At 36.8% G+C, this 27,524-nt stretch overlaps 2 protein-coding genes across 8 annotated transcripts in view; one reads left to right on the top strand and one right to left on the bottom strand.

Annotated features, from left to right (window-relative positions):
• The first annotated feature begins 242 nt into the window (after positions 1–242).
• wdr17 (WD repeat domain 17) lies at positions 243–24,322 on the top strand. 6 transcript variants are annotated; one of them, XM_016568126.1, is made up of 31 exons: positions 246–314; positions 3,647–3,883; positions 7,085–7,213; positions 7,913–8,096; positions 8,259–8,489; positions 9,112–9,363; positions 9,579–9,701; positions 10,378–10,565; positions 11,709–11,877; positions 12,000–12,091; positions 12,266–12,348; positions 12,469–12,555; positions 12,684–12,848; positions 13,717–13,919; positions 14,360–14,509; positions 14,583–14,713; positions 14,792–14,917; positions 15,313–15,468; positions 16,561–16,625; positions 16,701–16,833; positions 16,954–17,045; positions 17,124–17,223; positions 17,869–18,008; positions 18,280–18,300; positions 19,406–19,517; positions 19,706–19,847; positions 20,612–20,714; positions 20,818–20,919; positions 21,014–21,109; positions 21,458–21,641; positions 21,721–24,322. In XM_016568126.1, exons 3-31 carry the CDS (start codon positions 7,091–7,093, stop codon positions 21,838–21,840), a joined length of 3,873 nt encoding a protein of 1,290 aa, XP_016423612.1. In that variant the 5' UTR covers positions 246–314; positions 3,647–3,883; positions 7,085–7,090; the 3' UTR covers positions 21,841–24,322. The 6 variants fall into 6 exon arrangements, with proteins under 6 accessions (XP_016423614.1, XP_016423612.1, XP_016423615.1 ...); XM_016568129.1 differs by having other exon boundaries at positions 3,644–3,883; positions 12,003–12,091; XM_016568125.1 differs by having other exon boundaries at positions 3,644–3,883.
• LOC107752221 (ankyrin repeat and SOCS box protein 5-like) overlaps positions 24,262–27,524 on the bottom strand; it is an 8,420-nt gene continuing 5,157 nt past the window's right edge. For both annotated transcript variants that reach the window (XM_016568132.1, XM_016568133.1), the window contains exons 4-7: positions 27,021–27,171; positions 25,206–25,340; positions 24,858–25,049; positions 24,262–24,402 (exon numbers count right to left, since the gene is read on the bottom strand). In XM_016568132.1, the coding sequence (XP_016423618.1) occupies positions 24,275–24,402; positions 24,858–25,049; positions 25,206–25,340; positions 27,021–27,171 (606 nt within the window). In that variant the 3' untranslated portion in view covers positions 24,262–24,274. The remainder of the gene's footprint in view (positions 24,403–24,857; positions 25,050–25,205; positions 25,341–27,020; positions 27,172–27,524) is intronic.

The raw sequence follows: 27,524 nt of genomic DNA, 5'->3' as shown, positions 1-27,524 counted from the left end.
ACAATTCCTTAGTGTTTTCAACAAGAGATGGCCAGCCGTTTGGACTACAAATACAAGAAAGCAAAGCGCGGGCACCTGAGCACACCTCCCCGAGTGAAGATTACATGGATTTGGGCTATGATTTGCGTTGATTTATCAGGCAAATGACCAATCAGCATTCAAAAACTGGGACAATGTGTGACGTCATGTTTCGAATTGACCAATCGTCGCAATGAATCGGAAGCAGCGTTAACAATCTACATAAACCAAGTGTTTGTCCGTCAGCGATACACCTAATCTCAGCACCAGGTCGCTGTCCACTGACACAGAGAGAGGTAAGCGATCTTCATTATTTGTGTTCACATGTTTCACTTCTGTTTTCAACACAATGTTCGAGTGTATTCGCTTAATTTCCTCAAAACGAGACGTTTGGATACATGCGCTGCGCTTTTTAAAAAAACTACTTTGCCAGCCCTGCTCATATGGACCGGACCGTGACCAGCATTGCCCATAATTGTTGCTGTGAAAAAAGAAAGACAGAAAGAAAGCAAGAAGTAAAACAATAGCACTGTAAAGGACATACAATTGTGTTTCATGTCCTTTTTGAGAGGGTTCCTGTTGAAATACATTTACAGAGATTTGTCAGTTACAAAGCTGCAAAGGCAGTAGTATATTCTGATTAATTAATGTGCTGTAACTTTTCTGAAGGTGATTTGGAAGAACTCCAGTTGAACTGTGATTGAGGGAATGCACCAGAGGCTCTATTAGTGCTGATAGAGGTCTGCTAATGCATATCAGAGCCTCATCACAGATTTCATTATGAGTTTGAGCATCTGAGCAGACAGTGCTGGGCAGATTAAACACAGTGAGAAATGAGATACATAATCAGCTTTCTCTTGCCAAGATGTGTAGACAAGCAGGACTAATGGCCAGCGCTTCTTGAGACAGGTAAAATTGGACATGCAGCCATGCAGATCATCACAGATATCCACCTGACACATGAGACCTCATGCACGATTCATGTTAGAATAGTTAGCATGTCTATTTACGTGTGGTTTTTGACATAGGCCGTGCGAGTCACTTTATTTTAAGGTAGGAAAGTGTGCCATCTTTTTATATAGGAGAACTGCTTGATGCAATCACAGTCAGATTCAGCAGCGTTTATACTGTCCCTGGGGAATCTTAGATCCTAGTCTCTATGGGGTGTTTAGCGGAAAAAGATTTACAGATTAAGTAATTGAAGACGTGGCACATGTGGTTAGGGTGATGAGTATTTGATTATAAAGAGAAAATGGGGAAGACGGTGTTGTTCAGAGTTTATTTGGGGGGAAAAACTAGCCTATTCATAATGCTGAGTGAAGATCCTCATTACTAGAAAAAGATTAGATATGCAGAATGCCCAATGTTTCTTTTGGTTGTCAATCTTTTTATCCTCTTTAGGCCCCATGTAGAGAGACTAGGATTGTGTGCCAGTACTTAATGTAGTAAGTTTCTCATAGCAATAGCATGACATTGGTTCAGTTTTGCTTTGTTTTTGCGTTAAATCCAGTAAAACAGAAATTATGACTATAATATTGTAAGTACTGTAAAATGGTTAGGGCTGTCAAGACAGTACATCATTTTTTATGAATAAAATCTCTATTAATGTCATGTTTTTGTAGTTAACGTGTTAACATTTCAGTTTTGGGGGGAAAAAATATTTGTATGTATTGGGTCTGTATTTGTGTGGCTGAATATACTTAAAAAAAAAGTAAATCAATTGTAATAATGGTCAGGATACATAAGACAAACATTTGCATTGTTAATACTCTATTTTTTTTCAAAGTTGCAAATAAAACAAAGATTATTGGAGTGTTTTACAAGAAAATGCTATTTCAGTCTTTGTATTTTGAATATTTCACATTCAATTTAATGTTACCTAGCATTTCTTTGTAATTATTTGCGTAATTTACTAGAAGTTTCTGAGTGAAAATTGTTTCACCATCAAAATATGCATCCATTTAAACAAAACATAATGTAATATGATCACTTTCTTCAAGCAGTATGCATTTATTGATTTATTTACCTTCTAAATGTAAACATTTTCATTTCTATAAAGTTTATTCAAGTCAGAAATGAGCTTCAGCTGCATGTGCTGTTTTATGAAAAGCTTTGGTGCTTTTGTTTTGGTGCTGCAGACAATGAGAGACATGGCTGCTATTCTCTTCTATCTTTTTCATGTTAGGGTAGCAGGGCTATAGGCCCTTTTGATGTTATTTTCTGCTAAAACACTCAATAGCAAAAAAAAAAAAAAAAAAGCGACAGTACTTTCCTAAACACCTGTTTGGTGCTATGTCTGATCTATGAGAACATTGCTGGTAATGTCTTAAAGCTAGTTGTAAGTAAATGAAAATCTCAAGTCTCCAAATATATGTGACACCTTCTGGGACTCTCATTAGCTACATAAATCTGCAACCTTTTGAATGCTTTTTGAACTAGAACATACACAATTATTTTAAAAAAAAAAGTTGTATGTAGCTAATGCGCATCCTTGAAGCTGTCACATAAATTTATAGATGTCAAATTTTCACTTTGCTTACGGTTATTGTTGCACATGTATTTCAGTAACAGACAAATACTTGCAAGATCAATATTTGAGTAAAAAAAAAAAAAAAAACATATTGTATTGCCCCAAGATGTAGCCAAGATATAACAAATATTTTATGCTAAAATATTTAAAATAATTTGTTCAATATATTAAATAAATATTGGGACATTTTTGTATATTTTTTCATCATATCATATACTTTATAACTCATATGTATAAAATTAAATAAAAATGTTAACATATTTGAAAACTTTCATTCTAACAAATGGATCTGTAGTTGGGGCGAGAGTGACAATCTCTAACCTGCAGACATTTTTTTGAGTTTTTGAGTTCTTTGTTTTACTGTCACACAATAATAGCCTGGACATTGTGGTCTATTTATAGATTTATATGGAGGGTAGGATAATGGACGTATCTGTTTCAGTCTTGCATTGAATTAACGGCTATCTGTGGCATGCAATGTGATTTCTGTGGTCACAGTATTGTCCCAATATCATAGAAAGCAAATTCTTCAGAGAACAGGCTCCAGTGCTTTATTTAAAAAAACAAAAAAAACAATGTTTGCTTCATTTATGCAGTAGTCTGTCTGTTCAGTTCCAGCTCTTGCATGTGCCCTGATCTCTTTAGATTTGTGCTCAGGCAGAAGTAAACAAAGATAAGCATGTAGGTATTCCTACGTTCTTGATGAAAGAGAGGTACTTACCGAGCTATCTAAATTATGCAAATGTTATTACAGATCTCATTTCAGTGCTATTTGTATGGAAATACATTGTCTGGGAAAGAAATTGCCATGAAGCAATTTTCTCAAGGACTCTACTTTTGTGGTTATTATGTCAGAAATTTTATATAGAAGATTATTTTTTGTATTTTTAAAATGCTTGTGATGTTTTAAATGTTTTTCAGTGTAGATGAATGGGCCATGTGTGACTCACAAAAGTTACTCACGGAAGCGTGCGAGTCGACGCGACAAGCTTATGTAGGTGGTGTATGAGCAAACGTAGGCTGTACGTCGATACGGTGCATGTGTTACCTAGGTGTAGGATGTTTGATTCTGGCCGGCACTCTCGCCCTCTCCAGCAGAGCTCCTGCCACTTCATCTCAACCGCCTCTTGGAGTTAAAGTCTTCATCACCAAGGAAACGGTTTCATGATTGGCCTATCTCTTGCTCTCCCTCTGTGTGTGCTTTGCTCCATCTGCATTTCACTCACGCTCTCCCCCGCAGCCCAGCCGAAGGGGTAGGAGGTGTTGAGGGGGTGACATCTCTAACAGAGCCAAACTTCTGCTGATCACGATCTCTGTGGCATTTGGAGGCCTGAGGTCAGAGTCATAGACGAACACACAAACACCTTCTCAAAGATCACCCATTATTTGATCTCCTGTCTCTCAGACATCTCATTATTGCTGCCTTCACATGCTATCTGAATTATCATAGTTTCCAAATCAGAAATTGCACATGTACGGCCTCTAAAGTCATATTTATGACTGGGAAACTTGGAGAACTTTGGCAGTCTATACATTTTAAACTTGGCGGAGTGAAGAGCGATTGCTGTAGTGACTGGTAATTTTATTTATTTTTACCACGACAGCTACATTGCCTTGTCTTGACCTTAAAGGGATAGTTCACCCAAAAATTAAAATTACCCCATGATTAACTCATCCTCAATCCATCCTAGGTGTATATGACTTTCTTCTTTCAGACGAATACAATCGGAGTTATATTAAAAAATGTCCTGGCTCTTCCAAGCTTTATAATGGCAGTGAATGGGGGTCGAGATTTTGAAGCCCAAAAAAGTGCATCCATCATCATAAAAAGTGCTCCACACGGCTCTGAGGGGTTAATAAAGGCCTTCTGATGCATTTGTGTAAGAAAAATATCCATATGTACAACTTTATAAACTGTAATCTCTAGCTTCCGCTAAGTGTCGTACGCGTGTTCACGAGAGGGTGGCGTTTCAGCGGATGACGAAGGACGTAGACATAGCATAAGCTCCGGTGAGAATATTCTAGTCTCGCGAGAACCAAGTTTTGTCTACAGCAAAGGAAAACCAGTCTCCTCTTGGCTTATATCGAAATCCTCAAAATTTTTTTTTTTTTTGTACTTCTAATTCGCGACCGGTGTTTTGTTTTGCTCTCTCCTCTGCACTTCCACATTTGTCACTTTTTTAATATACTTTTTTAATATAACTCCGATTGTATTCGTCTAAAAGAAGAAAGTCATATACACCTAGGATAGCTTGAGGGTGAGTAAATCATGGGGTTATTTTAATTTTTGGGTGAACTATCCCTTTGAAGGCTTGCATATTTACACTTACAAATAACCAATACATGCATATTGCATGTTTTATACACAGCATAAATAACATGTATTTGATTCCAGAATCAACAGCAAGCTTCCTATCTAGATAGCGCAGTGAAATTATACACTAGAGCGGCTTATGTATGTTTGACCACAGACAGGAAGCTGTACATTTACGACAAAGCACTTGAACTTGTAATTACAACTTCAAAAAAATTACGCCTGTCAAAACAAGCCACTTAAAGGCATACTCCACCCCAAAATGAAAATTTTGTCATTAATTACTTACCCCCATGTCGTTCCAAACCCCTAAAAGCTTTGTTCATCTTCGGAACACAATTTAAGATATTTTGGTCATACTTTTCTGGACCTTGACAGTGTAATTTACTTAGCAGTCAATTTGTCAGTCACAAGCCTCCCGGTTTTCATCCATAATATCTTAAATTGTGTTCCGAAGATGAACAAAGCTTTTAGGGGTTTGGAACGACATGGGGGTAAGTGATTAATGACAAAATTTTCATTTTGGGGTGAAGTATCCCTTTAAGAGAGGCCATTTTGACATTTGCATTTTGGTTTAAATGGAAGCCCTTTAAAATAGTTTCAATTGGGCTTATTTTTTATGTCATTTGGAACAAAATGCCCTGCTGTGTGTGCACTGTGGGCTGTGTGAGTTTGTGCATGTGTTACATGTACGTGTCATACTGGACAGTTTAGAGGAGCGTGTTAATCATGACGAGCAAAAGAATAAACACCTTCAAGAAGGCTGCGCAGGGGTGAGATGAGGTTTGTGGTTGCTCGTATGTCAGGGAGGGGGTAAGTGAGGGAGTTTAAATGAAGGGATCTTGCTGTTGCCTGGCTACCGGCGGGAGCTGTTCCGTCGCTCTCGTCTCCAGCCACCTCTCCCACACGAGCAGCCTGCACCAGTCAATGAGCATGTTCTCTTCCTCTATTCCTCTACCCCCATTTCTCCATACACATGCACTCGCGCTGTGGGCAACAGTCGCACACAGACTATTGAAGCGGCTCTTTTTCTTGTAGTCGCTAACGCAGAGCCCCATTCAGCTTTGCTTCTGTCAAGGCGAGACGATAGCAGACATGGAAAGCCTGTGCTGGTTCAGCAGATATCACAATGAACCAAAGGTAGGAGCTGCGTGATGGTTTTTCTGGTATAGCTTTATCCCTTCAAATGTAAAGAAGAGAAAGGGGAATGACAGAGACAGTGATGAGGGTTGTTTTCACCAGTGTCACCCTAAGCGGCCGCTCTCACAAGATGTGCACTTGCGTTCAAAAACAGCTAGACGCAGATCAAGAGGAATTGAACAGACTGCAGGTGTCTTGAGACATGCATGTGAAAGTTGAACACGAATGGGCCCAAATGGAGCTTAGGAGCAACAGAGTGAGGTCTGGTATTATTAGGTCTGACGATTTCACACAATTACAAATCATTTCGTTTTTTCAGTCTTAAAATGTAGCTTATTGTGAGCTGCTGTTTAAATATTACAGTCAGATTAATGTTATTTTGCTACGTAATGGTAGTAGTGACAGATCTTTTCTTCCTTATTGTGATATACATCTGAGTGAAATGGATTATCCAAACAGAAAAAAAATGTAGGGCGGGGACTTGGTTCTATTCATTGGTTGTTGATTGGATTGGAAGGGCTTAATGATTGGAGAAGTCCAGCATACATCACCAGAGGATCGAGTTATTTGAACATAGGGACGTATTCTTTGCTGAATTAATCTCTTTATAATGGTCAGAGCTGATGGTGTTAAATGCCCAAATTAATATTTATTCCTTTAATATAACATCAGTGATATGTGACAGCGGTTTGTATAATTACAATGCAAAGTAGGATAAAAGTATGTGCTAATGTTGTTGCTTCAGCTCTCTACTATGTCAGTGTACGAATTCCTCGCTTCATTTTGTTCACTCTTTCCTGATATAGCCTAGTGCACTCAACTGTCATGCACTATATAGGTAATGAGTGAACAAGTGAGCGATTTCAGACAGAGCAACAGAGTCAAAAACAAGGGTTGATTCCCGTGCTGGAGTTGACCCTGACCCTGACACCGACTATTCAGAATTGGGGAATCAACTATTTTGGAGTCCCTAACTTTAATGTCTGTTTTTGCAACCCCACACTTGTGTTTTTTATTTGATTGCTGAGACCAATGGACATGTCACAGATCTTCATTGGTGTTACTGGCATCTCTTCGTCCAGGTAAAGATGTCTCAGGTGAAGCAGGTTGGCCTGTTGGCTGCTGGATGCCAGCCCTGGAACAAAGATGTGTGTGCTGCCAGTGGGGACAGGTTTGCGTATTGTGCCACACTTGCCATATATGTGTACCAAGTAAGTGCAAACTATTGGAATGTGAACTGATGTAAACCATAGACTTTTATTGAAGAAAATTGCTCTTTCTTCACCCAAAAATGAAAATTCAGTCATTTACTCACCCTCATGTCGTTCCAAACCCATAAGGCTTTTGCTCATCTTCAAAACTCAAATTAAGCTATTTTTAATGCAACCTGAGAGTTTTAATAAGAATAATAAACACTGATCAAGGCATATACATAGAGCACATATAATATGGTATAAGGAAGCTCAAACATGTTTGCTTGACACGCGAGAACCATGGTCTGTTATTGAGCGTCAAGCAAGTATGGTTGACCTTTCTTTTACCATATTTGATGTGCTTTATTTATGTGCATTGATCAGTGTTTATATGTGAATTAAAACCTAAATTAATCATATATATTACTTCATACAGTATAAAGCAATTGTGTTTTTTTCGATAAACTAAGGGATCAAACCTCTCAATTCATATGAATGACTTTTACAATGCCTTTATGAACATTTTGAAGTTTTGGTGGAATTAACTTTTAATGGAGGGACAGAAATCTCTCACGTTCCATTACAAATATTCTTATTTGAATTTTCATTTTTGGGTGAACCTTTTAACAACCTACAATTATAGTCTAATTTGACTTTTGATTTTTGAATTCAGGATTTTTTTTTTTGAGTGGTATTGATTGAAGTCTGTCTTTCTAGCTTGATCACAGATATAATGAGTTTAAGCTGCGAGCAATCATGTCTGAACACAAGAAGACAATCACAGCTATATCGTGGTGTCCACAAAACCCTGAGGTGTTTGCCAGTGCTAGCGCTGATAACCTGCTCATCATCTGGAATGTAGCTGAGCAAAAGGCAGTTACACGGCTTGACAACACGAAAGGTACCGACACACTTACAGTAGTATCCAAAGAAATGCAGACCACCTCACGGCACATATTCCACCTGACAGCATGTGTCCTCCAAGACATCACAAAAAAAAACTGTTTCTGTTTGTGATTGATTTATGTGAGGTCTTAAACTTGCCTAAACGGGTGTTTTTCAGGTATCCCAGCTTCTCTAAGCTGGTGCTGGAATGCAGGTGATAGCGTTGCGTTCGTATCCCACCGGGGTCCTCTGTATATATGGACCATCTCTGGGCCAGACTCAGGAGTCGCTGTGCACAAGGAGGCTCACAGTTTCCTCTCGGATATCTGCCTATTCCGCTGGCATTCACTGAAGAAGGGAAAAGTGGTATTTGGACACACTGATGGAAGTCTGTCCATCTTTCAACCAGGTAGCATGACTGCTCTTGTTGGTTCATGTTTGTTAATACTAAAAACATGTTGTTCCAAACCTTTATGTGATTCTTTCTTCTGTGGAGCACAAAATAAAGTATTTTAAAGAATGTTGGTAACCAAATAATTTTGTTGGTGACCAAACAATTTTGTTGGGGACCCTGTGTGAATATGCCAACTTAATACTATATATAGTATGTCCGAATTCATATAGATTCAAAAGTGAGCATCCAGTGGACACTTTACTATTCCATGAGGCCATGACAGAGGATTTGTGAATGGCAGTGAGGCGACATGCCATAGGTCACATGACAGTGACAGCATAGAGGATAGTATAGTATTGCATTCATTCTATATAGAACATACTTTTTTTGTGGTCACAAAGTAAGTTTTAAACCGAATGTTGTATCTACTATGCAATTTCGGAGGTAGCCACAGAGGAAGAAAGAAAGTCATACAGGTTTGGACTAACATGAGGATGATTAAATGGACAGAATTTTCATTTTTGGCTGAATCTGTTTATTACAAAATACTAAAATCTAACGTGACATCAACATACTGCAATGTGCACAAGACTAACATGCAAAATAACTTGCAGTTCTTTTAATTATATTACTTTAGGCTCAAAGAATCAGAAGCATGTACTGCGTCCCGAGTCATTAGAAGGCACAGATGAAGAGGACCCCGTCACAGCTCTAGAGTGGGACCCTCTCAGCACAGACTACCTGCTGGTGGCCAACATGCACAATGGCATCAGACTGCTGGACTCTGAATCTCTATCCTGCATCACAACCTTTTGTTTCCCCAGTGCTGCTGCCTCTGTGCAATGCCTGGCCTGGGTGCCCAGTGCCCCTGGCATGTTTATCACAGGGGGTAAGATAAATATGCACAGAAGGGCCAGTGGGAAATAGTAGTTTTTAGTTTAAGAGGCCAGCTTTGATCTGAGTTTAGAAGTCTCATTTAATTATTAATTACATTTACATTTTAACTTAAAACAGAAGGGGAGTAGTTTGAAATGGAACACTTAATAATATATTTGCATAGCTGCATCACTAAAAATGCTTATTTTATTCAATTGAATTCTCAAGATTCTCAAGTTGGCGTGCTGAGAATATGGAACGTATCAAGAGCGACACCTCTGGATAACTTCAAACTGAAGAAAACCGGCTTCCATGCACTTCATGTTTTAAATTCCCCACCAGCGAAGAAATGTACGTGTTTTCATGTTTACCATTTATCACTTCTGTATACTGTGTTTGAGTACCTCATCACAATAATCTATGTTTACATGCACCTTCTTAATGGATTATAATGAGAAAAAAACAATACTTCGATCAAATTTATGCAAATACGCTCATAGTCACAGTAACCGTAATCATAGTAAAATATGTGGTGTATGCAGATTTTAATCACAATAAACAGGTATGTAAACATTTATTTCCGCTTTGACCAAAGAGCACATTCTTGGATGTACACAGATGGTTTGTGTTGTTCACACAACTCCATGAATGAACTCCATGTCGGAGTTTCAGAAGTTTTCCCTCCACTCCAAATCACTATACTCTGGTATTGGCATTGCTATCACATTTAATCTTCATCACAGTGCCAAATAACCATTCATTATGTCCATAGAAATGTGTTTTGCATTTTACTTAAGTAGGTTAAAACAGTGGCCAGTAACACACCTACTGTATGTGATTTTACCAAAATAACCACAATTCTTAGTAAATAATCAGAATAATGTAAATTGCATGTAAACGGGAGTGAAGAGGTTTGCTAATGTCATGTAAACCCCTTAATGTGATTAAGTCCTTACTCTGATTATTTGAAATAAGCTGATTATTGGTGCACATGTAAACATAGTCAGTGTTGTCATCTCTCTTTTAGCCTTTAGTACGAATTCCCCTTCCAAGAATCACTACACCTCCTCCACTAGTGAGGCTGTGCCTCCACCTACTCTTTCACAGAACCAGGCCTTCTCCCTCCCACCTGGCCACGCTGTCTGCTGTTTCATGGATGGGGGGGTTGGATTGTATGATATGGGCACCAAAAAGTGGGACTTCCTGCGGGATCTGGTAGGAAATGTGACATGATGTTACCTGTGGGTTAACATATATTGAAAAACCTTGAAAATATTATTACAGTTTCTATATTTAATATCATGAAAGTACCCTACACTTAAAAAAACAGTTTTTTTTTTTTTTAGGTTGCATTGTAATTAAACAGTAAATGCATTGATGCAAGCACCTAAAGCTTAAAATTATGTTTTTATATTAGTCATCTTGCTGTTGAAGAGGTACCCTTCAGTCCTAGCGATTTTAAAGTTCACCTGATCAATTCAGCAAATATACATTTTATTTTTTCAACAAACAGCTCTTTTAGTTGCCTTGATTCTTATTAATGACAAAGAAAATGCAACAAAACCTTTTCACCCCATGGTTAAGTAAGGAATAATTGACCACTGAATTGTCATAAATTAATGCACACCTGAGGTGATAATGCGCCCACAACACAAAGCAAAATGTGCAGACCTCGGGTGTGCATTAATTTTCTGAAGTGGTCCTGCATTCATTTTCAATAAGTCATCAGTCTGAACACAGTTGTTTTGTTTATAGCACTAATATCACATGTACTGATGGTTATTTCAGGACATGTGCAGAACTACTTCCTTGCGCCACTGATTAAGCATCCTGTGTCTGACTCACATTTTAACTGTCACATACATGACCACATATTTTTACTGTATTTCAATTCAGTTTCAAGTTTGTCAGCGAATCAGAATAATAATCAGAACCAGAAGTGTTAATTTATTATTGTTTATTTACTATTATATTAGTTATCATATATTTTTTTAAATATTATTAATTAGCATTTATTTTTATATTTTTGGCTTTCATTTTAATTTTAGTTTAAATTTGGGTAATTTTGTGTTTTATTAATTTGTTTTTTTATATTTACATTTAGCTTTCATTTAATTTTGTTTTAGTTTTAGAAATTTTGCTTTAACTTAAATTGATTTTTATTTCAGTTCGTTTCCAAGGCAACATTTTAAATTGTCAACATTTCATGTTTTTCATCTAATATTTATATTTTATTTCATCTTAATTTCAATTAATGAACACAATTTTTAATGATTTGAGTTTTAGCTAACAATAACAACACTGGCAAGAATTCCATCATAATGATTATACAAATATAAGACATTCTTTTTGTCGCAGGGCCATGTTGAAACTATTTTTGACTGCAAATTCAAGCCAGATGATCCAAACCTTCTAGCTACAGCTTCATTTGATGGGACGATAAAAGTCTGGGATATAAACACATTAACTGCTGTGTACACATCTCCGGGCAATGAGGGAGTGGTTTATTCTCTGTCATGGGCACCTGGTAAGAATGATAGACAATATTAGAACAGACCATGTTATCACTGAAGTTTCAGACAGGTTTTGTTTTTTGTGGCTATTCAGTAAACTTATTTCTTCTTTTCTGTTTTTCACTGTAACCCGAAGGAGATTTGAACTGCATAGCAGGAGCCACATCAAGGAATGGCGCCTTCATTTGGGATGTGAAAAAGGGAAAAATGATCACAAGATTTAATGAGGCAAGCACTGAACTTTTTTATTGATTTTGATGTATCCAGAATTCTCACAGTTACTAATTATTCAAAATGGATAACTCTAAATTAGATTTTATGAGAATTTATTTAAATTTCTATTGTTGTTTTAATTTTGATCTTTTGATTTTGGTCTTTATTTTGACTGCAATTGTGTTGCAGCACGGGAAGAATGGTATTTTCTGTGTTGCTTGGAGCCATAAAGATTCCAAAAGAATAGCCACATGCAGTGGAGATGGATTTTGGTGAGTCTGTTTACCTTTTGAATAACATTCTCTCAAGTTTCCACTTAGTTCATAAATGCTATGAAGTCATATTATCCTCACTGACATGACATTCTGACTTTTTTTTTTTATTGATTTCAGCATAATTCGAACCCTTGATGGCAAAGTGTTGCACAAATATAAACATCCAGCAGCAGTGTTTGGCTGTGACTGGAGTCAAAATAACAAGTATGTGTATTAATCAAATACATACACAGATGTCAGAACTTTTTACCAGTATTATTTTCTCTTGTTATCACAATTATAATACACTGTGTGTCTGTCTCTCTCTCACTCTCTCTCTCGCACTCACACAGAGATATGATTGCCACTGGCTGTGAAGACAAGAATGTTCGAGTCTATTACTTGGCCACCAGTTCAGACCAGCCACTAAAAGTCTTTACAGGTCACACGGCCAAAGTATTCCATGTGCGTTGGTCACCTCTCAGAGAGGGCATACTGTGCAGCGGCTCAGATGATGGGTAATAGTTCAATTAAATCTTCATTTGCACTCTAATATAGGCTACACTACACACTGGGTCAGTACATTTTTTTTTAAGAAATTAGTACTTTTATTCAGCAAGGGCATATCAAATTGATCAAAAGTGACAGTAAACACTTTTACATTATTACAAAAAATAATTTATTCTTTTGACATTTTCCACAAAAATATTGAGCACAACCATTTTCAACTTTGAGTATAATAGGAAATGTTTTTTTGAGCAGCAAATCATCCTGTTAGTTACAATGATTTCTGAAGGATCATGTGACAGTGACGACTGGAGTATTATCTGCTGAAAATTCAGCTTTGATATCACATGAATAAATTACATACAAAAATATTAAAAATAGAAAACAATTAGTATAATTAACTAAAATATTATAATTAAAAATAAAATAAAATAAAAAAATAGTATAACTAAATGAATTATTTATCAAAATTGATCGTTAAATAAAACAGCTTTGGTTTACAGTTTTTGCTGAAATGTGGAAAAAAGAAAATATTTATGGCCTTATTGTCTTTAAATTGTAATGCTAATAAAACCTAGTATTTCACTATTTAATTTAGGGGTGCAACAAATGGTACCCATATAATTAGCTTATGAAGCCTGAAAGGAACTGCCATGTAAATCATCCTATTTTTAGCATCCAGCTATTAGAAACTTGGAATAAATGAATCAATGCTGACTGTGAATGGAGCATTTCTACAATATTTCTACACATACAAGAGAATTTGTATGTGATGTTGTATTCACATCAGTGACATTGTTCAAAACAGCATAAACCAAAAACTCCTGAGAGCACCTTAAACTTCCTAAATGGATGCATTTCTGTGTGCATGTCGACTAGGACTGTTCGTATCTGGGATTATACCCAAGATGCCTGCATTAACGTGCTGAGTGGCCATACAGCTCCAGTGCGGGGTCTCATGTGGAACACAGAGGTGCCGTACCTTTTGACCTCAGGGAGCTGGGACTACACCATCCGTGTCTGGGACACCAGAGACGGCACCTGTCTAGACACTGTATATGACCATGGAGCTGATGTCTATGGTAGGGTATTAAATGTATATGCTGCAGACAAAATTATGATTTTATGCATTGTGGATGAATTTTGCACATAGACTATTTACTTTATGTGTTCAAAAACAGAGTACAACTTTTTTGGTTTCTAAACTTTACATGCACATTCTAGACACTAACTGAGAAATAGTCACAAAATTTCAAAATAAATCAATAGTTTAGCCATGATTTCCAGCAGTTTGAAAATCAAGTGTGGGTTCAAATTGACCCACACACAACATTGTGATAGCTAGACACAATTGACTGATTTAAGTTATTTTAATGGAGGCAGGAAAAGCAGACCATTGAATAAGGACTGTCTTTTAGTAGAATTATACATACAGTATAGGAACACTCATACATCATTTTGTGTCATTCCAAGGTAATAATACATTATTTATACAGCCTTGTCAACCGTATGAAATCCCCAGGTCTGACATGTCACCCTAGCCGTCCGTTCACCATGGCTTCCTGCTCTAGAGACTCTACGGTCAGACTTTGGTCACTCACTCCTCTAATTGCTCCCTTAGTGGTCAACATCCTTACTGACCACAGCTGGGATGACATCATTGGCAACACAGGTTAAAAACATGCACATATTATATACAGTCTGTATGCGTTGGTTTTGTAAACATATGTATTTCTTGAGTGTAGATCGTGCTATGGTCCCTGGAGCTCCTCCTCTCCTGTGTGGAAAAATTTCCAAAGATATCAAACAGGAGCTGGATAAACTCTCTAGTGACGTGCGCATGAAGAAGCTCCGATGGTTCTCTGAGTGTTTCTCAGTGAGTGAATCTCAACACAGAACTCTCATGGGCCTTTTTTGGAGTCTAAATAATAGGTTATTTGTTCTGTCTTTTTAGCCACCAGGTGGGAGTCATAACCTTTGGGATCTGGTTGCTGTAATCAACGGACAGGATGATAGTCTTCTTCCACAGAACTATGGACAAGGCATCATGCACATGAAACATCTGGTCCGCTTCAAAACTGTGAGTGTATAAATAGTGATGTAACGTTCGAATAGTGTCACAACTGAAATGTAAAATGAAGTCCTGCAAGCTTCTGGTGAATATTATGTTGCCAATACTTCTATCCACCTTATTCCTAAATGGTTCATTAGTCGCAGTAAATGGTAAAACTGTTTGCATTACAAACCACTGTGTTCATAATTGAGATAATACACTAAGATAATATGGTAAGACACCAATTTTCAGTATCAAGCAGCAAAACGAGCGGTTTTGTACAGCTAAAAATAGCTGGACGCAGATGAGACCGGAAGCCAGACCCATAAAATTTACAAATGGCCATTTTTATGTGAAGAATAAGGTGGATAGTATTTTAAATTAAGTTCTTGTCAGTTTCACTGTATGTGTCTTTTCTGTAGTCTGAAGCACAAGAGCTGACTATAGTAAAGATGTCAAAGTTTGGGGGTGGTATTGGAGCACCTAGTAAAGAGGAAAGGCTCAAGAATGCAGCAGAAATCCATATCAGACTTGGTCAAATCCAGAGATACTGTGAGCTTATGGTGGAACTGGGAGAGGTAAAGATTTCAAAGCCATTAAATGATTTTTTTAAATTCATTACATCAATATGCTGCTTAAGTAATCTATTTAATAACATATCAATATTTGTTGATGGGTCGGGATTTAATTATGGATTAATTATGCTTAATGTGTTATTTCAGTGTCTTTTTAATGTAATTAATCAGACACATGGTAAACTGACAGCCCTAATAAATTCATATTTTTACACTACCATTCAAAAGTTTGGGGTCGGTAAGATTTTTTTTTTTTTTTTAATCTTTCAAGGCTGTCTTCCTCACAGCTGCATTATTTGATTAAAAATACAATACAAACAGTAATATTGTGAATTAATATTACTTTTTTTTTCTGTGTTAATATATTTTAAAATGTACTTTATTCCTGTGATGGCAAAGCTTGTCATGGTCGATTGCAGCAAAGATGAGAAGAGCAGGATCTATGCGCAGCAGTTAATTTATTAAAAGCAAACTCAAAGCAAAACACTCAGAATACTCAGGCATCGTTTGACACAAACAGAGCAACCGGTATTCGCAGATAAGATCAGACCATGAACAGAACAAACATATATGTACATAATAGCAAACTAATCAATGAAACAAGACACATGTACATGAAATCAATCACACTGAATTACCAAGGAAACAAAATCAAACACGGGAAACAAAACCGAGAAACATGCAAAACCCAACCCAACTCAAAATATAGTCAAACACAGATCAAAAGTGACAAATCTGAATTTTCAGCAGTAAATACTCCAGTCTTCAATTTCAACTGCAGAAATAGTTTCAATATGATAATTTGCTGTTTAAGAAACATTTCTTATTATCAGTGTTGAAAACACTTCTCAGAATTCTTTGATTAATAGAAAAACATTTATTTGAAAAATTAACCTTTCATAAGATTAAAAATAGTTTACTGTCGTTTTATGCAATTTAGTGCAAATAAAAGTATTCATTTCTTTAAAAAAAAAAAAAAAAAAAATCTTACTGGCACCATTTTCTCATATATGAGAATGGATGGTCCAACACTTTTCTTTCAGAACTAATTTTTTATTTATTTATTTTTATATGTATGATGTTCTATGTGTTTAGTGGGAGAAGGCTCTTTCTGTGGCCCCTGGTGTCTCCATGAAATACTGGAAAAAGCTAATGCAAAGGTATCTCATATACTCATTTGTATTTTTAAATCAGTTGTTGTGAATGAATTACCATTCATTAACTCCTTAATGCAGGAGAGCAGACCAGCTTATGCAAGAAGGCAATGATGATGTCATCCCGTATTGCATCGCCACTGGTGAGGTGAAAAAGTTGGTGAATTTCTTCACCTCTAGAGGACAGCTGAAAGAAGCTGTGCTGGTGGCTCAGGTACAGGGCACTGTTATCTTTGTACCCATTTTACAGTTGTTGTAAGACTGTGCACCCCTGTGTTGAGTGTCATGACGAATGAGGCTATACTATTAATGAGAACATGCTTTGTTTCATCAGGGTGCTTGTGAAGGCAATATCCATGGTCCTCAGATCACATCAATAAACCATGCTGCAAACTCAGACAATGACAACATAGAAAAATACTGCGGGTACGTTATACTTAATTTAGGCCATAATAAAGTATTTCACCTCTTATTTTCTTATCCACTCTCTCCTTCTTTGTCCAGGATGTTGCACAGAGTGTGTAAAGAGCTGGCAGAGTGGTATTTCCAAGATGGCCGTGCTGTGTTAGCAGCTTGCTGTCATCTAGCTGTAGACACCGCAGAAGTAAGCTCATAATACTGACAGATAGTATTGACCACCTGTAGCAATATTTAAAATCAGACAACTTCTAATAATATCATGTCAGTGTTAAGATAATTAAACAACTAAAAATATGATAAAGCCTACTGAGACAATTTAAGATTATTTTAAAGACACTTACACTACATTTCAAAGGTTAGGGTCCGTAATGATGTAAAATAAATGTACTAAATGTTCTCTATTTTAATGTTCCTGCAATGTAAATGTTGGATTTTCAGCAGCCATTACTCCAGTCTTCAGTGTCACATGATCCTTCAGAAATAATTTTAATATGCTGATTTGCTGCTCAAGAAACATTCCTTATTATTATCAATGTTGAAAGCAGTTGTGTTGTTGATCCGAAGAACTGCATTTATTTGAAGTAGAATTTCATATTATGAAAGTAAAATTTGTTGTTACCTTTGACATTTTTTTTTTTTAAGTTGATGACGGTTGTTTTTTTTTTTAAGTTGATGGTTTTGTGAAATTTGCCCTTAAACTGACAAATATTTCTGTTTCTGTTGTTATGAAACAGGAACCTTTATCTGACTGGCTGGCAGTAAATGTTAGGTCAGTGTTATATGAGTGTTTAGGTTAGGATAAAATAGTGTTTTTATCTCCTTGTGTCAGCTGGCTATGGCATCTCTGATCAGAGGCAATGAGCTGGAGCTGGCAGTGTGTGTAGGCACAGTCCTGGGAGAATCAGCCAGTAAAGCCACCCACTACGTTCTGGAGCTCTTGGCCAGGAAATACATGACCACTGCCACCTGGTAAGAATAAAACTGATCGGTGAGATCAGTGCATCTTTTCTTAAAGTCAAGTCTGAAAAAGGGAAGCAGGTTTTTGTTCAAAACTTTAGAAGACCCAAAATGCCACATTAAATCATATTTCCTCTGAAATAGTTTGCACACTTTCCTCTAAATGCAACCTATTTCTTATCATCAGAAATGATACACAAATCATGTACAGAAGTGTTGACATGATTCTGATAGTCATCCCTACTGCACACCTGTTACATTTTTCATTTCCATTTCTCTCTAGCTTTCCATCTGTGGCATACAGGTATTTTCTCTGTCCCCCTTGTGTCACTCAGTTTTGATTTTGTTACATGTACATTATATGCTTAAATGCTTATTCATAATAGATTATCTTTCTTAACACTATAAATCATTGACTGAGTTGCAATGCCCCATAAGGTTTTCATTCAACTTGAAACTACACATTTAACTGTAACTACACATTTTTAATACAACTAATTGTTGACATACTTTATACATAGGTAGCACTTTAAAAGGAATAGTTATCCCTCCTGTCATCATTTACTTACAAGCATGTTGTTCCTAAACTCTCTGACTTTTTTCTTTTATGGAACGCAAAAAGCGGACAGTATTTTGTTTACATTTTTCAATTTAAAATAAAAGTGTAAGAGGACAGGGACTGTTGAGCTTCAGAAGAAATGCAGAATGAAGTATATAATGTCTTTGATGATTAGCAGTGAATAATATCTTAAATTGCTCTTCACGGTCATCATACACTACCATTTAAAATGGTAAAATGGTTGGTGAAATGTTTTATTTATTACGTCTCTTATGCTGGCCAAGGTTGTATTTATTTGATCAAAACATTAAATAAAATAAAGTAAAAATCATTAAAAACAAAATATTATTATGATTTTAAATAACTTAAAATATATATTTTATTATATATATTTATTTGTTTTTTCTTTTAATTTTTTTTTTTTGTCATGGCAAAGCTGAATTTTCAGAAGTCTACATTGTCATATAATCCTTCCAAGATCATTCATCCAACATTTCTTATCAAGTAAGATTTTTGTAACATGTAAAAGTCTGTACTGTCACTTCTGATTGGGGCATTTACATCCTTGCCAAAAAAAATAAAAAAAATAAAATAAAATCGTATTGCCCCTAAACAATAGGTAGTGAATATATTCACTTTCAGTGTATGTGTAGTGTATATATTCTAGTGTATGTATTCATTTTTATGATGCTTCTTGAAAGCCCTCATTTAGTTTATAATATTCGATTAGTTTGTAATATATTACATTAAAATATTTAAAAAACTCACTTTTTGTATTCCACAGAATGAATGGCATGTTCACTTTTTCCCTGTGCTTAACTCATGTTGCATTGGGTCTTCTACTCCATAGGGATCTTGCAGCCAGATTACTTCAGATGATCCCTGATAACGAGATATTGTTAGCCAAACTGTGTGCCTTCTACCCTGGCAGCTCAGCCGAAATCAATGACCTACACGAAAAGGTAGCTACTTCATTCATACTCCCCAATGTTCACCATTAACCCAGTAAAAATAATTCATGCATTGATTGTGAAAAACCAAACAAGAATCCATAGTGTTTATTATTTGAAGTGAAAATTGTATATTCTGCAAAGGCAGACATTTATTTAACTATAATATTTTATAATAATTCATTTAAAAAAAATTTCAGTGTGGTCTACCGACTTTAGAGGAATGTAAAGAACTTGCTGAAAGTGCACATGCTGAGGGAGAAATCTTCCCAGCGGTAAAATATTACCTCCTGAGCCCAGAACCAGAAAAAGCTCTTCCCATTGGGATCACATATGTCAAAGGTGAGTGTCTTAGAGACAGAGAAAATGTATCTGTGTCTAACTTATTCAACTTTATATTTCATTACAGTGCACTTTCCAGAACATGTTCGTTTTACAGACTATGCATACTTAGTGTAGCATACTGCATACTTACATTTTATCAAACTCTATTTTAAAGGTTGACTGGACTATCGACTGTAGAAAAATTAGACATTACTTTTAAAAAGCAATGCAATAAAGGCAATTTAGTATGAGCAACTAACTTGTTGCAAGTGTTAAGGTTCAAGTCACCACTGGAGTGATTAGTGTTCTCTTCATTGAAGTTTCTTCCATTTGACGTGTGAGTATATACAACTTGTTTTGGTCTATATAAGTGATTCTATAAAACTTTTCAGTTTATTACACAAACTGAAACACAAGTTAGACAAACTAAGAAAGTTCTCATAATAACTATTATGTAATGTTAGTCTTAATCTTAGACCCATAAGTACAAAAAAATAAAATAAAACATTATTAGTTTTGAATTTCTCGAACACATTATATTATACCAACTTTAATTAAGTTGATGCAACATTTTTCCATAAGTTGAATATACTTAAAAAGTCCTAAAGCTGGTTGCCTCAAGGTTGCCTAGTTTCCTTTTTACAGTGTAGACCTTCTACAGTACATAAAACAATAAACAATTCATGATGACAACACAAGATTGTGTTATCCGAATGCACAACTGATGCCTTGATGAAAAGAATTCAGCCAACAATAGATTACTGACTCTCTCCCCTCAATAGAGCAGCTGAGCTCTCCTGACTGGACGGTGGACTCTGTGTACCACATCCTAGACCTGCTGAGCTACATCAGAACAGACCGTCTTATTCTTCCAAAGTGTAGTGAGTAAGTCAGTGACCTTCCCTCAAAAAGACCTGTTGATGTCATTTATAGCAGCTTTCATTCTATGGTCATCTCACTATCTCTCTCTTTCTCTGTCTTTGGCTAGAGAACGCAATGAGTTGCTTATTCTCTGTGGGTATATTGGTGCACTATTTGCCATTGGGAGCCAGTATTCAAGTATAGTGCCAGCACTGTATGAATACACAAGGTACGTTGCCTGTTGGATGTATATTAAGTTACTCAATTAATGGTGTAAATATCGCAATTAATGTCTTTCTCTCTTTCTTATCTTTCTCCCTCAGTCAGCTGCTGAAGAGGAGAGAGGTGGCTGTGCCATTGCAGATAGAGCAGCTGTCTGTAGAGTTGGAGGCCTGGAGAGCCTGCACATATTCCCTCAAGTTTGTACCAAAATACATTACTGTAATTCATAATTCACAACGGCTTTGTTTCAAAGTCAGTATTTTAAAGCGTTGTACGCTATTCCAAACAGTATGCAAAGTTATGCTGCCTTAACAGATACCTTATTTTAGACGATTTCCAAGTGAGGATCATAGAAAATGCACTCCTAGAATGCACTGCAGTTAGGGCACTGCCCTTAACACTTCTGCCATGTTGAAAATCCTTTACCTAATTTGGTGTTCTCTGTCAAAAATGGCCTGCTGATTAAATTGCTTGTAAATCTCTCATTATGCTATTGTATCATGAAATACTGGATTGAGTCTTTTTGTCTCTCTACACATACACAGAGTGGCAGATGATGCATTGTACAATCCCCCATCTGAGGCCCAGAAAAGGGAGTACAGCCAGCTGTTGAGTCGGATGAGTGAGGAGCCTATCAAGGGCCTAGAAGGTCCCGACTATGTCACTGGCTCCAACTTGCCCAGCCACTCTGATGTCCAGATTTCCTGCTTCACTGGCCTCAGGATACAAGTGGGTTTCTTGTGGATAGTCTTGTATTAGCACTATACAAATATCACTGAACTTAAATATGCCTTTTCTTCCCTGGCAGGGTCCAGCATTCTTCCTGGAAGATGGCAAATCTGCCATTTCACTAAATGATGCCCTGATGTGGGCGAAAGTAAACCCTTTCTCTCCGTTGGGAACGGGTATACGCCTCAACCCCTTCTGAGCACAAATACAACAAATGTGAGCAGTATTCTTGCTAGTCTGGCTCTGGAAAAGCGACAAGGCATCCATTTTCTCTCCGAAAGCTTGATGTATGTCATAAAACAAAAGAAAGTCAAATTGTGTTCAAATCAACATTATTTGAGGCTTTACCGTTCCATGCTGTGCTTACTTCATTCAGGATTGCAGCTTATATGCAAACAATCAGCAAAAGCAAGAGTGCTGCTGTAGTGAACATACAGTACACAAGGCCAACAGCACAAATGCGATGATATTTCTTTTATACAACAGTTCAGTAAACAAGAAATCAATATAAAGTAATGCAAGTTCTTTTGTTTCAAAAGAAGGCAAATGCATTTTGACAAGCAACTAGACACTGATGCACTAACATAGGCAAGCAGAAGGATATGAACAGTAACTATCTTCTCTTCACGCACAAGAACATGTTAATTTGATACAGGCCAACCAAATTAGAGCACCACAACTAACTGTTGTATAAAGAAAGATTTATGCTGTATACAGTAATGAATGTTACATATGAAGCAGGATATGTAATGCCTTTCTTCCTTATCTTAAAACATAAGCGGGTTCAGGGATTCGGGTTTAGGTGTCCCGTTCAGGTCTTAGGGTTGAGATCTATAGCCCAAAGATTGTAATTCTAGGTGGTACTGTCACTGATATTATGGAGTTTGAGCATTTTCATCAAGCAGCCTGAATGTTTAGAAGATCTAGACATCTTTTAATTCAAGACTTACAGGGTATTCATCTGTACATTTTTGTTTGTGCATTTGATTTCATAAGAGAGACGTATTAGTTAGCTGCTTTGACATTGAAATTGTTTGCCATGTCTGTTTTATATGAACTAAATATATTTACTGACTAGTGAATATACACTTATTACTTATTTTAGTAGAACCAAATACTAGAAATGAAACCTCATATTGTAACAATCACTATTTAATGTTACTTCATTTCATTCAGGAACTATTATGAATGGGTATACAGAGCAGATCTGGGGCCAGATGTGTAATATTTATATTCATAAAGTATGGCAACACTATTTACAAATAGTTAATAGGACATTAAGTCTTGCTGTTACATTCAAAATATGTCTAGATGAACTTAGGCAATAAGTTTGAGAAACTGCACCTATAGAGTGAGGAAGCAAGACATTTCTGCTTATACATAGCTATATGTTTGGAGTGCATTTCTGAAGTTAGGAAATAAAAGACAAAAAGTGTCGTTTGTATTGGTAAAATCATCAGTTGCAATGGCTGTCATACATAGCTGGGTATATGAAATGGTTTGGAGGAATTCTTTTATGAAATTTTGGTTTTATGTTAGAAAATACAGATACAGAGACTATTTTCATCAAATTGCACTGTGAAATGTATTTATCTGTATATAGTTCTAGAATTTAGAATGTCTGAACTCTAAGCTCTAATGGGTGTACATAGCATATTCATATGATAATTGTTAATACGCAAAGAGGACAGTTACATGTCATATATTGATCCTGAAGTGGAGTCAGGCATTGGATTAAGCCAGGACCGGTCCAAATTCTGCATGCTTCAAGTGTCTCATCTGTTTATTTTGACTGATCATAAACATGCAAGGCAAGATAGAAGAACAGGAAAAACTGTGTCAATGATAAATTACCTTCTTTTTGTGACTATGATTTGATAAATACTATTAAAAAGATGAAGTGTACAAGAAATCTCATGACTTTATTTTTGCTTATGAGTAGTGCACTACACTGAACATGACTGAAATAATTAGTTCATTGATTAGGATTGAAATAATAATACATTTACAGTACCAGCTGCCATGACAAAGAAAAGGGAGACCAATTAGATCATCACATTTTACATATCATTCTTTATTTCTATGCAAGTTACTGTGTGTACCATGCTTTGTTTTGGCAACAAAATGTTTAGCCAAAGTACAGTATTAGATTGAATCTTTCCAGTGGTTTTCGGTTTTATTTTTAAAACAGTTCAGGATGCATTTAACTTGGGAAACTGTGAAAAAAAAATGATTTTGTGAAAACTGTAGAGTTGTGCTTTTGGGATTTTTTTTTTTAGATTACTTTGATAAAAATATAAAATTCACTATACTGACATGCACTTCTATAATTTGATCCTGACGTGATAAATGTGTATCATATTAGGTATGCAGCTTGATATATAAGAATGTGCAGGTTAAAAATGACTAATTTACATTACTCTTGTTAAGATATTATTTACAAAAATATAACATGTTCATTGGTTGCACAAAAATATATCAGTTAAAAAAACATTTGAACTTAGAAGTAAAATGAATGGCTAGCATGATTTTGCTTTTTGTGCACTGGTGGTCACAAACAAGATTGGGTGACCTTTTTGTGTACTAATGCACTTAAAAAAGCAGGAGGGGCTTTATGGTTGGAGGTAGAGAATTTATCTGTACTGGAGGAAACTCTTGAGCAGAGTAGGCAGTTTGAGGTGTGGAATCAGATGCAGTCTGGATCGGCCCATGTAGTTTCGGATACTCAGTCTACACAGCTGACAGAGAGACCGCGGCGTGGCTATCAAGGAAGAGACAGTCAAAGTTAGCAATATCCCCCCTTTTATTAAAAAAAATATATATATATTTTTTTTTTAACAACTTAGCCTACACTGAAAAAAATGTTTTCATTATTATGTTCCCATCCATTTACATTTATCACAATAATTTCTGTAATTTTAACTCAAACATTACAGTTTTAACTAAACATTTTCATAAATGAATTTAATTATAGTAGTTTACTAATTTCAACAGTAATATAGTCTATAATGTATGGAAGGTGCAACTTTGGAACGACTGACTTAGCATGTGAATGGGTGATTTCTGCACCAGACAATCTTTTAGCCTAAAATATTTCATCAGTTCATCAAAGATAATTTTTTTCTTTAAGTTGCATTCAAAATTCACACTAGACCCTGGCTTATTTCCTCAACCCATTCCCTCTCTTTCCTGTCAAAATCAACTGAGCAACAATACCCTCATAAAGAAGAAGCACAGCCTCTGCTGCACTGCTGGGTGGCACTGTTTCTACCGGCCTTTGTAGCTCCAGGTTGCGAGCGTTGATGTTAGCGCCAAAGTCTAGTAGCACTCTGATGATTTCTGGACAGTCCTTCTGTGTTGCAGCGTGCAGCGGTGTGTCCAGGAAACGGCCCTTCTGCACATTTGCTCCTAAGAAAAACACATTTATTTATGATAGGGTAAAATAAAAACTAAAGAACTAAGGTGAGATGACCTGACCACACACCAAAATACACCAAGTAATTGAATTTCTTTTTTTGTGTAGTTTGAACAGTAAAAGTGTGCAAAGAGCCACATCAAACTCACCTCCATCCAGAAGTTTCTGTGTACACTGGAGCTGCTGGGAGACACAGGCAATGTAGAGAGGTGTTCCTAGATGAGGGATGTCATAATCTACATCTGCTCCCCACGAGATGAGAGACTCTATACATGCTGCTCGGCCTGAGACAACAAACACATGTATGTTTACATTTTTGTAACCTCTGCTATAAATGTTTAGTGATTTTGCTTTCGCCAACCAGGGAGGCGAAATAGTGTAGTGATGGGTACTCACGTCACCAATGACGTTATGATTTTTGGATCACGTGTCACTTAAGGTGCAGTTATGAGTACATCGGATAAGAAAGATTGGTGGGATATCTAACTTGTAGAACCTCTTTCTGTATTATCAACACAAGGAAGACACAAGTGTAATAAAAATCAATTTTATTAACAAAAGATAGGCACAACTTATCAACAACTACTAAATGAATACCATAAATGGAGCAGAAATCTGTTTCAACAACCATGAACACGAACTGCTGTAGGACGCTGATTTCCTGGAGCACCAAAAAAGTCTAAAATCTGGAATGCAGATGTGGCCCTGGAGTAGGTGCAGAAGGTCATTTGCCTGGAATACGCAGACGAAAGTACCTTGAAGTGAAGGTTTGCTCGCTGGAGCTTCACCTTGTTGCAAATGTCTGGCTAGAGAGTCAGAACTTGGTCAATCCACTTTGTCTCTCTTGAACGTGCTGCATCTGTTGTTGTCTTGCTGGACAAAGACTCTGAACGTAGAGTATCTCTTTCCTTGCAGGCTGGAGGCCCAGAACGTGGTCCTATCTGTTGCTGCCTCAAAAGCTGGAGACTCAAGACAAATGGGTCTGTTGCTGCCTTCCCAGTAGTGGGCTGCAGGCTCAGATCTTGTAGAGTCGTTGTTATAGCTGTTATTGCCTCTTCCCTCATGGGCCAGAGACTCAGAACAAGTGTATCTGTTAGTGTCTCACTGGACGTGCCAGAGACTCAGAATAAGATGTGTCTTTTGGAAGGGTACCTTTATCCCTTACAGATGAGAAGGAGATTGCAATTTAGCACTTCTCCATTCCCATGCTGTGATTGGCTGTTTCCATCAGAGCGGGGGAACATAGTGTGGCTCACCCTTCTTTCCTCCTGTGGAACTTATTTGCATAGTCCAAACACAATGTTTTACCTGTGCATTTCTCACTTTCCAAACCACAACCATGCTTTTGGCAATGTTACGAACGCATCAAGTCCAAACATGATGGGAAAAGATTTAACTGTCTTGCATGCATTTATTTGACCATTAACAGCTGAGTTTGTGTTAGATGTTGCACTACACATAGCTGTCACTGAGAATAATTATTTCTCTGAATAAGTATAAGATGGATGTGTTGTAGTTTCATCAGTTTTAAGGTTTGAAAACATAGATATGAATGGATTTGGATGGATCTTTGTGATCTTTCTCTTTGTTTCACCCACTGCTGCACTTCTGGAGTTCCTAAGGACTTTTTTTATGGCGGTCACAGGCCAAAACCTTAGGAATCAGTCTCTAGGTGGGTGAAGGGCAGAAAGTCCTGTCGTTCCTTGGTACCAGAGGTCTTCTTCTTGCCCTCTAAGAGGTGCCCTCTAAGAGGTGCCTGGCTGTTGTCTTGCATCTTTATCTGATGGTGTTGGACAGTTTCCACCATTAGTCCACCAATATCCAATCAAAATAGCAAACCTTTGTCCACTATAAACTGGCCATAAACTGGGCCCTGGAATGTGCTGTTCACTACAAATGCATTGAAATCAATGGATTTATTGTGGTTAGATTAGAGCAGTTACCTGGCAAGCAGAATTACTTACCTTTGCTGGAGGCCTCATGAATTGGTGAAGGCTGGCACGCTTCTGCCTGTGGTTTTGCTCCATGTTCCAAAAGCACCTCTGTGCAGGTGACACTTCCTGCTGAGCAGGCGTTAAACAGCGGGGTCACGCCATCAATGGTCGTGGCATTCACCTGCCATGTACAAGAACATTTTAACAGGACACTCCACACAAACAGATCAAGTTGCCTTTTCAGTCTTCTACTATACAAAGAGCAAGTCTTTCCTGAAACAATTAAGGAAAACCGGGGTTAGTTGTCACAAAGGTAAGTTATCAGAAGAGGCTATTACAGTAACTGTGGTTTTGAGATCAAATTCAATAGTTTATGCAAGTGAAATAATTTATTTACATAATTTATTTAGTTCTTTAGAAGTTCAGTTGGTTGCAGAAGTTCAGTTGAATTTTTGCTATAGCTGTAAACCAGCAAAAAATAAATAGACAAATAAATAAATAAAAACACAGGCAGATATTCAAGCAAGCATCTAT

Source organism: Sinocyclocheilus rhinocerous, unplaced genomic scaffold, assembly GCF_001515625.1.
Source record: "Sinocyclocheilus rhinocerous isolate Xijiao unplaced genomic scaffold, SAMN03320098_v1.1 scaffold110, whole genome shotgun sequence".
Classification (NCBI taxonomy): Eukaryota; Metazoa; Chordata; class Actinopteri; order Cypriniformes; family Cyprinidae; genus Sinocyclocheilus; species Sinocyclocheilus rhinocerous.
This window is presented reverse-complemented; position numbering and strand designations above follow the sequence as displayed.

Excerpts from the sequence above, each read along its gene's own strand:
- wdr17 (XM_016568128.1), top strand. The coding sequence starts at position 7,091 with ATGTCTCAGGTGAAGCAGGTTGGCCTGTTGGCTGCTGGATGCCAGCCC. Across the intron at positions 11,878-11,999 it reads TTCTCTGTCATGGGCACCTG|GAGATTTGAACTGCATAGCA; the intron begins GTAAGAATGATA and ends TGTAACCCGAAG. Across the intron at positions 17,046-17,123 it reads AACATAGAAAAATACTGCGG|GATGTTGCACAGAGTGTGTA; the intron begins GTACGTTATACT and ends TTCTTTGTCCAG.